The sequence below is a fragment of the Malus sylvestris genome, chromosome 10 (genome assembly GCF_916048215.2).
Source record: "Malus sylvestris chromosome 10, drMalSylv7.2, whole genome shotgun sequence".
Classification (NCBI taxonomy): Eukaryota; Viridiplantae; Streptophyta; class Magnoliopsida; order Rosales; family Rosaceae; genus Malus; species Malus sylvestris.
In genome coordinates this window covers 12,255,070-12,267,157 of record NC_062269.1, presented here as the reverse complement: position 1 = coordinate 12,267,157, position 12,088 = coordinate 12,255,070, and the positions used below count along the sequence as shown (strand labels likewise).

General features: G+C 39.7%; 3 protein-coding genes across 3 annotated transcripts; 1 reads left to right on the top strand and 2 right to left on the bottom strand.

Moving 5' to 3' along the window:
* Nucleotides 1-356: 356 nt before the first annotated feature.
* On the bottom strand, nucleotides 357-2,473 carry LOC126587777 (pentatricopeptide repeat-containing protein At2g15630, mitochondrial). The gene has a single exon (XM_050252846.1). It carries the CDS (start codon nucleotides 2,406-2,408, stop codon nucleotides 504-506), a length of 1,905 nt encoding a protein of 634 aa, XP_050108803.1. The 5' UTR covers nucleotides 2,409-2,473; the 3' UTR covers nucleotides 357-503.
* Nucleotides 2,474-3,092: 619 nt separating this feature from the next.
* Nucleotides 3,093-6,870, bottom strand: LOC126587778 (protein ALP1-like). Its single transcript, XM_050252847.1, has 2 exons — nucleotides 5,123-6,870; nucleotides 3,093-3,242 (listed from the first exon to the last, which is right to left on the bottom strand). Exon 1 carries the CDS (start codon nucleotides 6,561-6,563, stop codon nucleotides 5,148-5,150), a length of 1,416 nt encoding a protein of 471 aa, XP_050108804.1. The 5' UTR covers nucleotides 6,564-6,870; the 3' UTR covers nucleotides 3,093-3,242; nucleotides 5,123-5,147.
* Nucleotides 3,239-4,784, top strand: LOC126587779 (uncharacterized). Its single transcript, XM_050252848.1, has 2 exons — nucleotides 3,239-3,520; nucleotides 3,967-4,784. The coding sequence occupies exons 1-2, from the start codon at nucleotides 3,239-3,241 to the stop codon at nucleotides 4,699-4,701; spliced, it is 1,017 nt and encodes a 338-aa protein (XP_050108805.1). The 3' UTR covers nucleotides 4,702-4,784.
* Nucleotides 6,871-12,088: the final 5,218 nt, after the last annotated feature.

Here is a 12,088-nt window from a genome sequence, read left to right as displayed (position 1 = left end):
TTCACAATCTAACTAAACTAACATAGTGATTGCAATTTTATGCTGTTTTTAACCTACTGTTCCAGGTAGAATTGAAAAGGAAACAGGAATCAAGGATGTGGCTGCTCCAAAATATGTATAAAGATCATCAATGAAGACTATCTAAATACAATAAAATTCTAAAACACATTAATTAACCAAATATGACAGACGTAGCTATAAATTAACTTGATGACAGTGCTCTCTTTATGGAGACGCATGACATCGTATACAATCAAACGAAATTCAAGTCTAATGTATGTACATGGTATAGCTCACTAGTCATGACCAACAAGTAAATAAAGAACCACAAAGGAAAGGAACCTTACAGCAGTGCGTCCTTTGTGAACCCATTCAGTTTATTTCGAATCAACTACAACATAACTATTGAATAAGATAGATATCTGAGCTGAGTATCTGACGGGCAGAATTTTGGTTTGAGACCACCCTTTTCTCCTTGAAAGTAGAAAATGTGGACAGAAAATTCATGAATCACCCTTCCTCAAAAATTCGTCAACATTCCCAATGCCCTCAATCAGAGAGTAATATGTGCTGTCATTAGGTCTGATGCCTCTGCTCACCATTTCTTTCAGGAGCTCTTCCGCAAGATCGCCTTCTTGGTTTTTGCATAGGCCTTGTATGAGGGCATTGTAAGTTAGAACAGTAGGATTGAAACCTATACTCAACATCTCATCCCGAACTTTAAAGGCATCCTTCATATCACCTCTTTTACTGTAACCACTAATGAGGGTATTGAAACTAATGTGATCGGGTTTAATTCCCCTTCTCTTCATCTCCTCCATAAGTTGACGGGCTTCCTCAACTTTCCCCTCCCTGCAACGCCCTTGCATTAGGGTATTGTAAGTCACTTCATCTGGATGAACCTTCATCTTATCCATCTCCTCCAAAAGTGCAACTGCACGCTCCATGTTACCGTTAGCACAGTGACCATCAATCAAGGCATTGAACATCACAAGATCCGGCAAAACACCCTTTTGCAGCAATTTCTTAAACAAGTCATCTGCCTCGTGCATTCTTTTCCTTCTACTCAAAACGTAAATAAGTGATGTATAAGTTACCTTGGTAGGCTCTACCCTTTTAATCAACATCTCATCACGGAGGCTAAAGGCTTTCTTTGCATCCCCACTTCTGCAATAGCCATTAATAAGGATATTATATGTAATTGCATCAAGATCCAAGCCCTTATCCTTCATTTCTTTGACCATGTCATCAGCTTCAGCCATCTTTCCTTCCATTAACAATGCATGAATCAACATATTGTAGGTTGACACAGTTGGCAATATACCCTTCTTCACCATCTCGTCTCTATAACCGAAAGCCTTGTCCAGGTCACCTTTGTTGCAATAACCATCAATCAAGGTGTTATATGTCACAGCAGTTGGAACCAGCCCAAGTTCCAGCATTTTATCGAAAATCCCAGATGCTTCCTCGAGTCTTCTTTCCTTGCACATGCCACTAATAAGCGAACCATAAGTATAAGAATCCGGCTCAACGCCTTTACCTTTCATTGCACAAAACATCATCTGAGCCCCTCCAACTCTCCCAATCGAACAATATCCGTGAATTATAGTATTATAAGTGACAACATTAGGCTGAATGCCTAAAGTCTCCATAAACCCAACAAACTCCTTTGCCTTTTTCAGCTTCCCTTCTTTACACAACACATTGATCATTATGTTAAAGGTAGAAACGCTGGACTTGATCTTCAACCTAAACATCTCGGCATACAAAACCCACGCCCTATCCGTTCGATTCATCTTCAAGAACATATTCAACATGTCATTGCACGTCAAATTATTAGGCAAAACACCTTTGCCTTTCATCAAGTAAAAGCACTCAAGAGCATCATCAGCCCTATTCATTTCACAGCAAGTCTGCGCCAGCAAATCAAACCCGAGGCTACTTTTCACACCCAAACGCTCTCTCGAAAGCACCAATGCCTCAAAAATCTCCCTAACACTAGCATTGCCACTACCAACCACTTGCTTCAGGAGCTCCAAAGTGCGTTTTGGGGAAGGTTGGGCGACAATGGCGATGGCGAGGCAGCGGGTGTCGACATCGAGGCGGTGAAACTCGACGTGGGAGATGAACTCGAGGACAAGTTCGGGGCTTTTGCGGAGGTCGAAGAGGGCGTCGGAGATTAGAGACGGGGGAATGTTGGGCAGAAGGTGTTCGATGAAATGCCACTGAGAAGAATGGATGGAGGTGAGGAGAGTGTGGTGGGTGATTGGTGGAAGAGGGGTTGTGGGGGCGGTTGGATGAACGACGGAAGAAAGAGGTGCGGCGGAGGGAGGGTGGTTTGCGGGGAAAGTGGGTCGGAGCTTGTAGGGTTTTAGGGTCTGAGGGTTTAGGAGTTTGTGGGGCTTCATTGTTGAGAAGAGAGTGGAGAGGAGAGGAGCGAGCGAGGACTCTCGATTCTTAAACGAACGAAGGCCGAGGCCCCACGAGGGTTAAAATACCCGCCGGTTAAGAGCACCTCCAGCGGGGGAGGTTGCTCGGGGGCCAGTGGGTCAAACAGTAGCAAATTGCTGGGGGGATGACCTCCAGCGTATGGAAGCCCGAGCGACAGGCGAGGCCCGAGGAGCAGGCCCGTCGAGGATTGCCAGCCCGAGAGCCCGAGGGCTGCGTCAGGCGCGTGCGTTTCACGCGCGCGTGGGCGCGAGTCGTCCGACAAAAAAACAGGGCAGGGGCCCGCGATTTCAGTTTTGAAAAGTTACCGTTGGGGAAGCCACGTGGCTTCCCCATGTCCGTTTGATTGAAACGGTCCTATTTTATGGGCCGTTGGATTTCCAACGGTAAAAAACATTTAAAAATCTAATTTAATTTCATCCGTTTGATCTAAGATCAACGGTCCACGTTATTAGGCTTTGTAAATTAAAAAAAAAAAGAAAAAACAGTTTAAAAATCTAAAATGTTACCGTTGTGACACGTGGCACAATCTGGAGTGTTGGAATTTAAATTTTTTTAAATCCAACGGCAGAGATTAATTAGGTGAATAAAAATTTAAAAAAAATGTAAAAAAATTCTTAAAAATCCGAAAAAAAATTATGAAAAATTATAAAAAATTTTGATTTCACTTCACCTATAAATACCTTCTCATTATCTTCTACCCTACACCACAATTTCATATTTTCTCAACTACTTTCAACCACATTCCTATCTTTCTTTCAAAGTTTCAATCCAATTTTTTTCCAACAAAATGACTACTCAACCAGGTACGAATTGGACGCTTCTTGAAGATGTTGCGTTGTGTACTAGTTGGGTTCAAGTTACTCATGATTCGATTACGGGTAATGAGATGCAGTTGCGAGAAATGTGGAGTCTTATTCATACCAATTATCTTGAGAAAATGGGTGGGCAAAGAACTAAGGAATCGATGTCCAGTCGTTGGAAATTACTTAGTCAATCGTTTAGTACGTGGAGAGACGCCTTGGCACAAGCTAGTGGTAATCTTCGAAGTGGGGAAAATTTAACGGATCAGGTAACAATATATTATTTATTTGTTAGCTACTTTCATTATATTTATTTGTTTGTATTATTTATTTGTTATCTTCTTTCATTATAATTATTTGTTAGCTACTTTCATTATATTTATTTGTTTGTATTATTTGTTACCTACTTTCATTATAATTATTTGTTAGCTACTTTCATTATAATTATTTGTTTGTATTATTTATTTGTTACCTACTTTCATTATAATTATTTGGTTGTATTATTTATTTGTTACCTACTTTCATTATAATTATTTGTTAGCTACTTTCATTATATTTATTTGTTTGTATTATTTATTTGTTACCTACTTTCATTATAATTATTTGTTAGCTACTTTCATTTATAATTATTTGTTTGTATTATTTATTTGTTACATACTTTCATTATAATTATTTATTTGTTACCTATTCTCATTATAATTATTTGTTTGTGTAGGAACTTCAAGCACAAGCTTGGTATGGTGCCAAAACCAAAAGCAAAAACAAAACATTCACCCGGTTTGAATGTTGGAATATTGTCAAAGATTGTCCTAAATTTAGAGTTGTGCATGTCGGTCCAGAAGTTTTCATGAACAGCACCCCTCTACACTCTACACCTGAGCATGCCTCGCATGATCATGATGAAGATGATGAAGAAGTGCCTGAAACGCCCCCCGTTGAACAAGCGTCGGGGTCAACCCGTTATCCAATTAGGCCTCAAGGTAAGAAGGCTTCAAAGAGAAAAGGTAATGCTTCCAAGAATGATTATGCAAAGTATATGGAAGATCTTGCCCGCCAAGGTGAATTGAATTTGGCCCGGGAAATGGCTAAATTTGAGGCTGATAAGGCTAGAGAGGATGCAAAAGCTGCAGCTTTTGAGAGAAAATTTGAAGCTGATGAGAGAGAAAGAGAACTACTTCGGCAAGAAAGGGAACATAGAAGAGAAGAAAGAATGGCTGAACGAGATCGTGACATTATGAAGGAGCCTTTAGAAGGGAAGTCTCCAGACTCTAAATATTTTTGGAAGTCAGAGAAAGCGGATGTGTTGCGAAGGAGGCGTGCAAGAGAAGCGAGAGCAAGAGGAGATGGTCCTAGCACCACAAGAGAAGATTATCCTAGCATGACAAGAGAAGATCATCCTAGCACCACAAATTGGTTAGGTGATGGTTATCATCCATTCACGAACCCATAATTTTCCAATCAATTCGGGTTGTAATTTCTTATTCGGGTTGTAATTTCTTATTCATTGAATAGAGTACTTTATGTTGTTTCCAATTTATTGAACTTAGTACTTTATTCAAAACACATTTAAACACACCAAATAAAATAACATCAACACACCAAATAAACACACCAAATAAAAACAAACACCAAATAAAATAAAATTACATTTCAACTCACTAAATGAACTAAAAAAACACACCACATAAAATAAAATAAACACACCAAATAAAAACAAACACCAAATAAAATAAAATTACATTTCATCTCACTAAATGAACTAAAAAAACACACCACATAAAATAAAATAAACACACCAAATAAAATAAAATTACATTTCAACTCACTAAATGAACTAAAAAAACACACCACATAAAATAAAATAAACACACCAAATAAAAACAAACACTAATGAACTTAAGTATCGTCAGCACCCCTCAATTCCCACTGGTGCTCTATCAAGTCAAGTTGGCGGGCATTGTGCATATTTGACCTTTGAAGTGCAGTATATCGTTGGATGATCCTTTCATTGTAACGTCCATCCCTTTCTAATGGCTCATGTTGCACGGGCTCATCGGTGGCGTCATGAGCACAATATATACGTGTTCTTGAATTGTTCATCGTGTCTGGCTCATATTCATCAACGGCTTCATAATCGTACTCATCTTCCACAATCATGTTGTGAAGAATGATGCACGTCATCATGATGGATCGAAGCGACTCTACATCAAACAATCTGGCAGCACCCCTGATGATCGCCCAGCGAGCTTGGAGGATACCGAAACAACGCTCCACATCCTTCCTGCACCCTTCTTGACATCTTGCAAAGTGTTTTTCCTTTGCACTGCGCGGACGTGGCACTGTTTTGACAAATGTTGACCACCTTGGGTAAATGCCATCAGCTAGGTAGTATGGCCCGTCGTACATACGTCCATTGACCTCATACGTGACTTTTGGTGCATTTCCTTGCAGGACATCGTTGAACACTGGGGATTGGGCAAGGACGTTGAGGTCATTTTGAGCTCCCGGAACCCCGAAAAAGGCGTGCCAAATCCATGTATCAAAAGATGCCACCGCCTCCAAAATGATACTTTTTGATCCTTTTCTGTCCCCATAAGCGCCTTGCCATGCACTTGGACAGTTTTTCCAAGTCCAGTGCATACAATCAATGCTTCCAATCATCCCTGGAAAACCTCGCATCTCGCCTTTCTTCAGAAGCCTTTGCAAGTCCATATGAGTAGGTCTCCGGAGGTACTCTGCGGTGTAGATAGATTCGATTGCCGAACAAAACCTCATGAGGGACTCAAGAATGGTTGATTGTCCCATCCTCGTTATCTCGTCCACTTGGTCTGCAGCTGCTCCATATGCAAGCATCCGCAAGGCAGCAGTAATTTTTTGCTGAGGCAGGAGACCCATAGCACCAAAAGCATCCGGCTTTTGCACAAAGTAAGAATCATGGTTGCAAACAGCGCCCATGATTTTGTTGAACAAATGTCGTTCCATTCTAAAACGACGTCGGAAGTATGTTTCAGGGAATGCACTGTTACGGACAAAATAATCGTCCAAGAGCTCCTGACCTCGTCGTTGCCTGTTTCTATCAATGTTTACAGCACGGTTGGGCCTGCAGATATGAGCCACAGCTTGGACGACTCGACGGGATTGTGAGGCTCCTGCCATTCTTGATTCGTCATCTCTCCGTCTACGCTCGTCATCCTCTTCCATCTCATTTTGGGCCCAATCCCTAACATTGAACATTCCTTGTGATTGGTTAAACAATTCTTCCTCTTCTTGCTCGATTTCCCACATCATCTTTGAAGAAGAAGAAGAAGACATTGTAAAAAGGAAGCAGAAACTATGAATAATGATAGGGATTTTGGTGAAGAAGGAAGCAAAAACTATGAATAATGATAGGGATTTTGGCGAAGAAGGAAGCAGAAACTATGAATAATGATAGAGATCTTGAGAAAATTGGTGTGAGATTTATGAGGATGGATGGGGGATTATATGGAGGATTTAGAAGGGATTAGGTTGTAGATAATGCCACGTGGCATGCCGTCATTCGTTAAAAATCTGGTGGAAATCTATCCTCAAAGATTGTAATCGGATTGTGACACGTGGCACGACGTGATTGGTTAAAAATCTTATCAGAAATCCATTACCAATAATTGTCTTTTCAGATAATGACACGTGCCTTGACACAACGATTAAAAATCTTATCGGAAATCCATCACCAATAATTTTCTTTGCGGATAATGACACGTGGCGCAACGAGAACGATTAAAAATCTTATCCGAAATAACAAATATAATTATTTTGAATTATTTTATAAATACAAAAATACAAAAATTTTATTGCTATTGGCTTTTCGGATAATGACACGTGGTGCAACGAGAACGATTAAAAATCTTATCCGAAATTACAAATAAAATTATTATGTATTATTTTATAAATAAAAAAATATTAATATTTTATTGCCAATTGCCAGGGCTATTCAGTGCAGGGGTGGAGATGCAAAAGGCAATTGACAGGGGAATGCACTATTCATTAAGGGCAGTTACTGTTCACTAGGTGGATTAAATAGTGAATTGCCTGGGGGGAGGGCTCCTACACTGGAGTTGCTCTAATATTACAGTTTAGTTTAGGAATAATTGACAGTCCAAAATTCTCATTCTATATTTCAAACTTTCTATATTTAGAAATAAAAATATACTTATGAGGAGTGTAGAATAAGATTTTTGGAGTGTCAATAACACTTCGTTTATTTTATTGACATTTCTAAGCGAAAGGTTTTATATTCGATTATCGTTAAAGGTAAAGTTGAACCATATTATTATAGCAAGGTCATTGTAAGGCTTCTCACTCTTTCACCATTTAGTGTAGATACTATTGTTTGTAAAAAAAATTATAAAAAAAAAAAAAATATATATATATATATATATATATATATATATAAGCATGTTGTAAACATTCCTAGTTCAAGTGTGATTGTGTAAATCCTAGATTACATTTTATTCTAGTTATCCTTTCCTATTGTATCTTGTATTCCTTGGGGATGAAGGAATATCCTCTCTCCTTTTATTACTATAAATAAAGGCACAATGTAGGAGAGATAACAATACACGTTCCCCTACAATTCTGCAAACACATCTCTTTCACTTTCTCTTCCCTTGCCGACGGCTCCCTTTAATATTGTCAGATAAAATAGGATACAACACGTTATCAGCACGCTCCTACCACTGCGCTTAGGAATCTGACGTTGGAGAATTTTTCTGCATCAAACCAGTTCATCCATATCATCACCCAATCAAGTTCTTTCAAAACAACGGTTTTTAACTCGATATTTTTGCAACCCTAATAGCATGAACTTTCAACATGATGCATGACCCAACATTACATTTTACGAATTTTAGATTCTACATAAATTGTGTATGCCTCATAATCATAATTGTTGAATTATGTGAATTTGGCATTGGTTTTGAATTGAATCAAATATATGTACATGTATTAAATTATTTGAATTGCATATGCATCAATTGAATTGTACATGAATTACATTAAATTATTTATATGCATATAATTGGATTAGGAAAAAAAAAAAAAAAACTGGAATAAGGAAACCTAAGGTTCTTCGAACCCGTGCACTTGCACCATGCAAGGTCGCAAGCCACCAGGCCAGCAGCCTGCGATGCCCCAACCCATTCCCTCGCCAGGCCTGCAGCCTACAGCCCATCCTCACACCTCGGGTCACCATGTTCGACGACCTAAAGTTCGTCGCCGACACCAATTGACTGAGATTCAATTGAATATCATCGAGTTTTATTTTGAAAAACCCGATTCGAATTTCTAGGGTTTCACAATGAATGTCGAGATTTTTTCTAATCTCCATTCTTATTTTGAGGTCTTTGGCGACTTGTGGACTCGTACTAAGCAACATTGCCCCAACGCCGTTGACAAAAACCCAGTGTTCTTCTCCGACAATACACACCCAACACAACTGGGTTTGTGACCCACATTTTTTGGGTTTGAACCCCCCACGGCCTGCTCCCAATTTCCCTTACTGGGCTTTCCCTTATTGGGTTTTTTTTTTAAGTTCCCCCAGCCCGTGAAAAGAAAAAAGAAAAAAAAAAAGACAATTTTTTTTTTGGTCTGCCTGCAGCAGCCCAGCCCTCTCCCCGTGGGCCTGCAGTTCCACCCTAAGACCTTCCCCCGCCCAATCTTTGGGCCTAGGTCTCGTGGACCATTTTTTTTAGCCACCCGTGGCTTCATTCATTTTTTTTTGCCCCAAATTTTATTCGCCTAATTATTTTAGGCCCAATGGGTTTTATATTTTTTTCACCCACACTTTAATTTGGCCCGAAGTCCAAATAATTAAAATTCAATTATAATTATAAACTTAAAATTATTTCTTTGCATATTCTTGTTGCATATTTGTTTGTATATATTTGTGTTTGCATGCGGGAATATATGAACCTGAAGTTCATAATTATTTTGAAACTCGAAGTTTCTTATAAACATGCTTTGTTTGAAAACCTGAAGTTTTCACTTAAATACATCACCCATGAAAACCTAAAGTTTTTCATGCAAAATTAAACCAAATCATGTCTATTAGAACCTGTATGTTATACTCCTACGTGATGGATTGATTTTTCTCCATTACACTAACCACATCTTGTCCATCTATTTTGTGATAGGAACATGTCGAATTAGAATAAACTCGACTTCGCCGCTTTAGAGGTCTCTGGAAGGAACTACCTCAAGTGGGTCTAAGATGTGAAGCTCCACCTCACTGCAAAGAACTTGCGTCATGCCATTGAAGAAGCAACGGACGAGCCTGTTGGCAAAGCTGAAAAAGCCACTACTATGATCTTCATCTGAAGACATATTCGTGACGCTCTGCAAACTAAATATCTTGCTGAGGAGGATCTATGTGCATTATGGGTCGCTTTGGCTAATCGTTTTAATCACCAAAAGGATATATTCTTGCCTAAAGCAAGACACAACTAGCAACATTTACGCTTCTAAGACTTTAAGTCTGTGAATGAATATAATTATGAAGTTTGTCGAATCCGATCACTTCTTAAGTTTTGCAATGAAACTTTGACTGAAAAGGATCTCCTGGAGAAGACCTATTCGACCTTCTCTGCTTCTAATATTTCATGTTACAACAATAGAGCTCAGAAGTTCACCAAGTTCTCGAATTTGATCTCTGTTTTACTTCTCACTGAAAAGCAGAACCAGCTATTAATGAAGAATCATCAAGCTCGACCTACTGGAGCGACTGATGTGCCTGAAGCACATTATAGTGATCACCAATGCCCAAAACGCCAAAGAAGGCGTGGTAGGGGCGGCCAGAAGCCATCCCACCAAGGTCAGCAGAGTCACAGCCCATCCAAAGGAGGAAACAAAGCCTAGAAGTTCCCAAACATCGCTCTCAATGCCCCGAACTTCAAGAATAAGGGCAAAGCACCTGAAACCATGGATGTGGACATGTACTATCGTTGTGGTTCAAAGAACCATTAGTCCCGTGTTTACCGAGCTCCCAAGAAGGTTGTAGATGAATATCATTCTTGTCGTAAGAAGTTTGAATCAAACTTCATGCAAGTGGACAAACCGGAGACTACAAAGATGGAGGTTTCTGATTTTCAGGCGGATACCACCCCTATGGAAGATTAGAATCTTAGATATAGACTTATTTTTAGTTGAAATAAGACAATTGGGGCTGAATTCCACCTAGTGGTCAAACCCCTCCCTTGTTTTTGGTTGATTTTTAAACAATTTTCCTTTATGTTTGGATTATTAGTTGGTAATTTTTTTTAATAGTTTTGAATCCTTGAATAAATGAAATTATTTTGAATTGATAATTGTTTTTATAAACCTTTATGCATGTGACCGATTCAATTTAATTTTTCATTCTCGGTATGACTAGTGAGAAAGTTAGTTGCCTGGCAGATAGTGTAACCACACACACAGTTTTGCGTGAATGCATCTATTTCACTAACTTCATACCTAAGAATGCGCCTCTGACAACCCTCTTAGGCCCATCCAACCTGATAGAAGGATACGGTAAAATACGTATAATGTTGTCTAATGGTACAATCTTGACCATTTATGAGGCACTATATTCTTCACGTTCCAAAAGAACATTGTTAAGTTTCAAGGACATTAGAGATAACAATTACCACACTGAAATCCACGTAGAAAACAGAGTTAAATTTATGTGCACAACTTCCTACGGATATGGCCAGAAGTGTATTCTAGAGAAGCTAGAGCATATCCCGAGTGGTCTGTATACTACGACCATATGCCCCATTGAATGCCACTATGTGGCCGACCCTACTACTGGGACCGCGCACGAAATTACACTTTGGCATGATCGTTTGGGACATCCTGGACGAATAGCGATGCGCCGTATCCTTAAATCTTCCCACGGACATCCACTAACCCGAAGTTTAGGTTCGATCGAAGGAATCGCATGTCAAACATGCTCGATAGGAAAGCTTATTACTAAGCCTTCTTATGACAAGATTCGTTCAAATCATTTCTACAACAGATTCAGGGGGACATTTGTGGACCAATTCACCCTTCCTGCGGACCATTTAGATACTTTATGGTTTTGGTTGACGCTTCCACACGTGTGTTTATTGTCCACAAGGAACGCTGCATTCTCCAAACTGTTAGCTCAAGTTATCAAGCTCAGGGCTCACCATCCTGATTATCCGATCAAATCTATTCAATTGGATAATGCTGGAGAATTCACATCTAAAACTTTTTATGACTATTGCATATCGGTTGGGGTTGAAGTTGAACATCATGTACCCCATGTTCACACCCAGAACGGTATAGGCTTTCATTAAGCTCTTACAAATGATGACTCGATCATCGATCATATGTACCAAGCTCCCAATCGCTGCTTGGGGCCATGCAATATTGCACGCAGCTCCAGAACGGCAGAGGCTTTCATTAAGCTCTTACAAATGATGACTCGATCATCGGTCATATGTAGTAAGCTCCCGATTGCTGCTTAGGGCCATGTAATATTGCACGCAGCAAAGTTGGTCTGCCTGAGGCCTGTTGCGACACAACAATTTAATGCCCTTCAGTTGGTTACCGAATACGAACTTGACATATCGCATCTGCGCGTTTTTGGTTGTGCGGTATATGTGCCGATCTCGCCGCCCTACGTACAAAAATGGATCCTCAGCAAAGAATGGGAATCTATGTCGGATATGATTCTCCTTCGATTATTCGTTACTTAGAACCTTTGACAGGCGATCTGTTTACCGCCCGTTTCGTAGATTGTCACTTCTATGAGACAGTTTTCCCATCGTTAGGTTAGGAGATAAGAACGTCAACCTTCC

What these genes read in the sequence shown, in the direction of transcription:
- LOC126587777 (XM_050252846.1), bottom strand. Translation starts at nt 2,408, where the DNA reads ATGAAGCCCCACAAACTCCTAAACCCTCAGACCCTAAAACCCTACAAG.
- LOC126587779 (XM_050252848.1), top strand. Translation starts at nt 3,239, where the DNA reads ATGACTACTCAACCAGGTACGAATTGGACGCTTCTTGAAGATGTTGCG. An exon ending in GGGAAAATTTAACGGATCAG is followed by an intron (nt 3,521 to 3,966) that starts GTAACAATATAT and finishes TTGTTTGTGTAG; the next exon opens with GAACTTCAAGCACAAGCTTG.
- LOC126587778 (XM_050252847.1), bottom strand. Translation starts at nt 6,563, where the DNA reads ATGTCTTCTTCTTCTTCTTCAAAGATGATGTGGGAAATCGAGCAAGAA.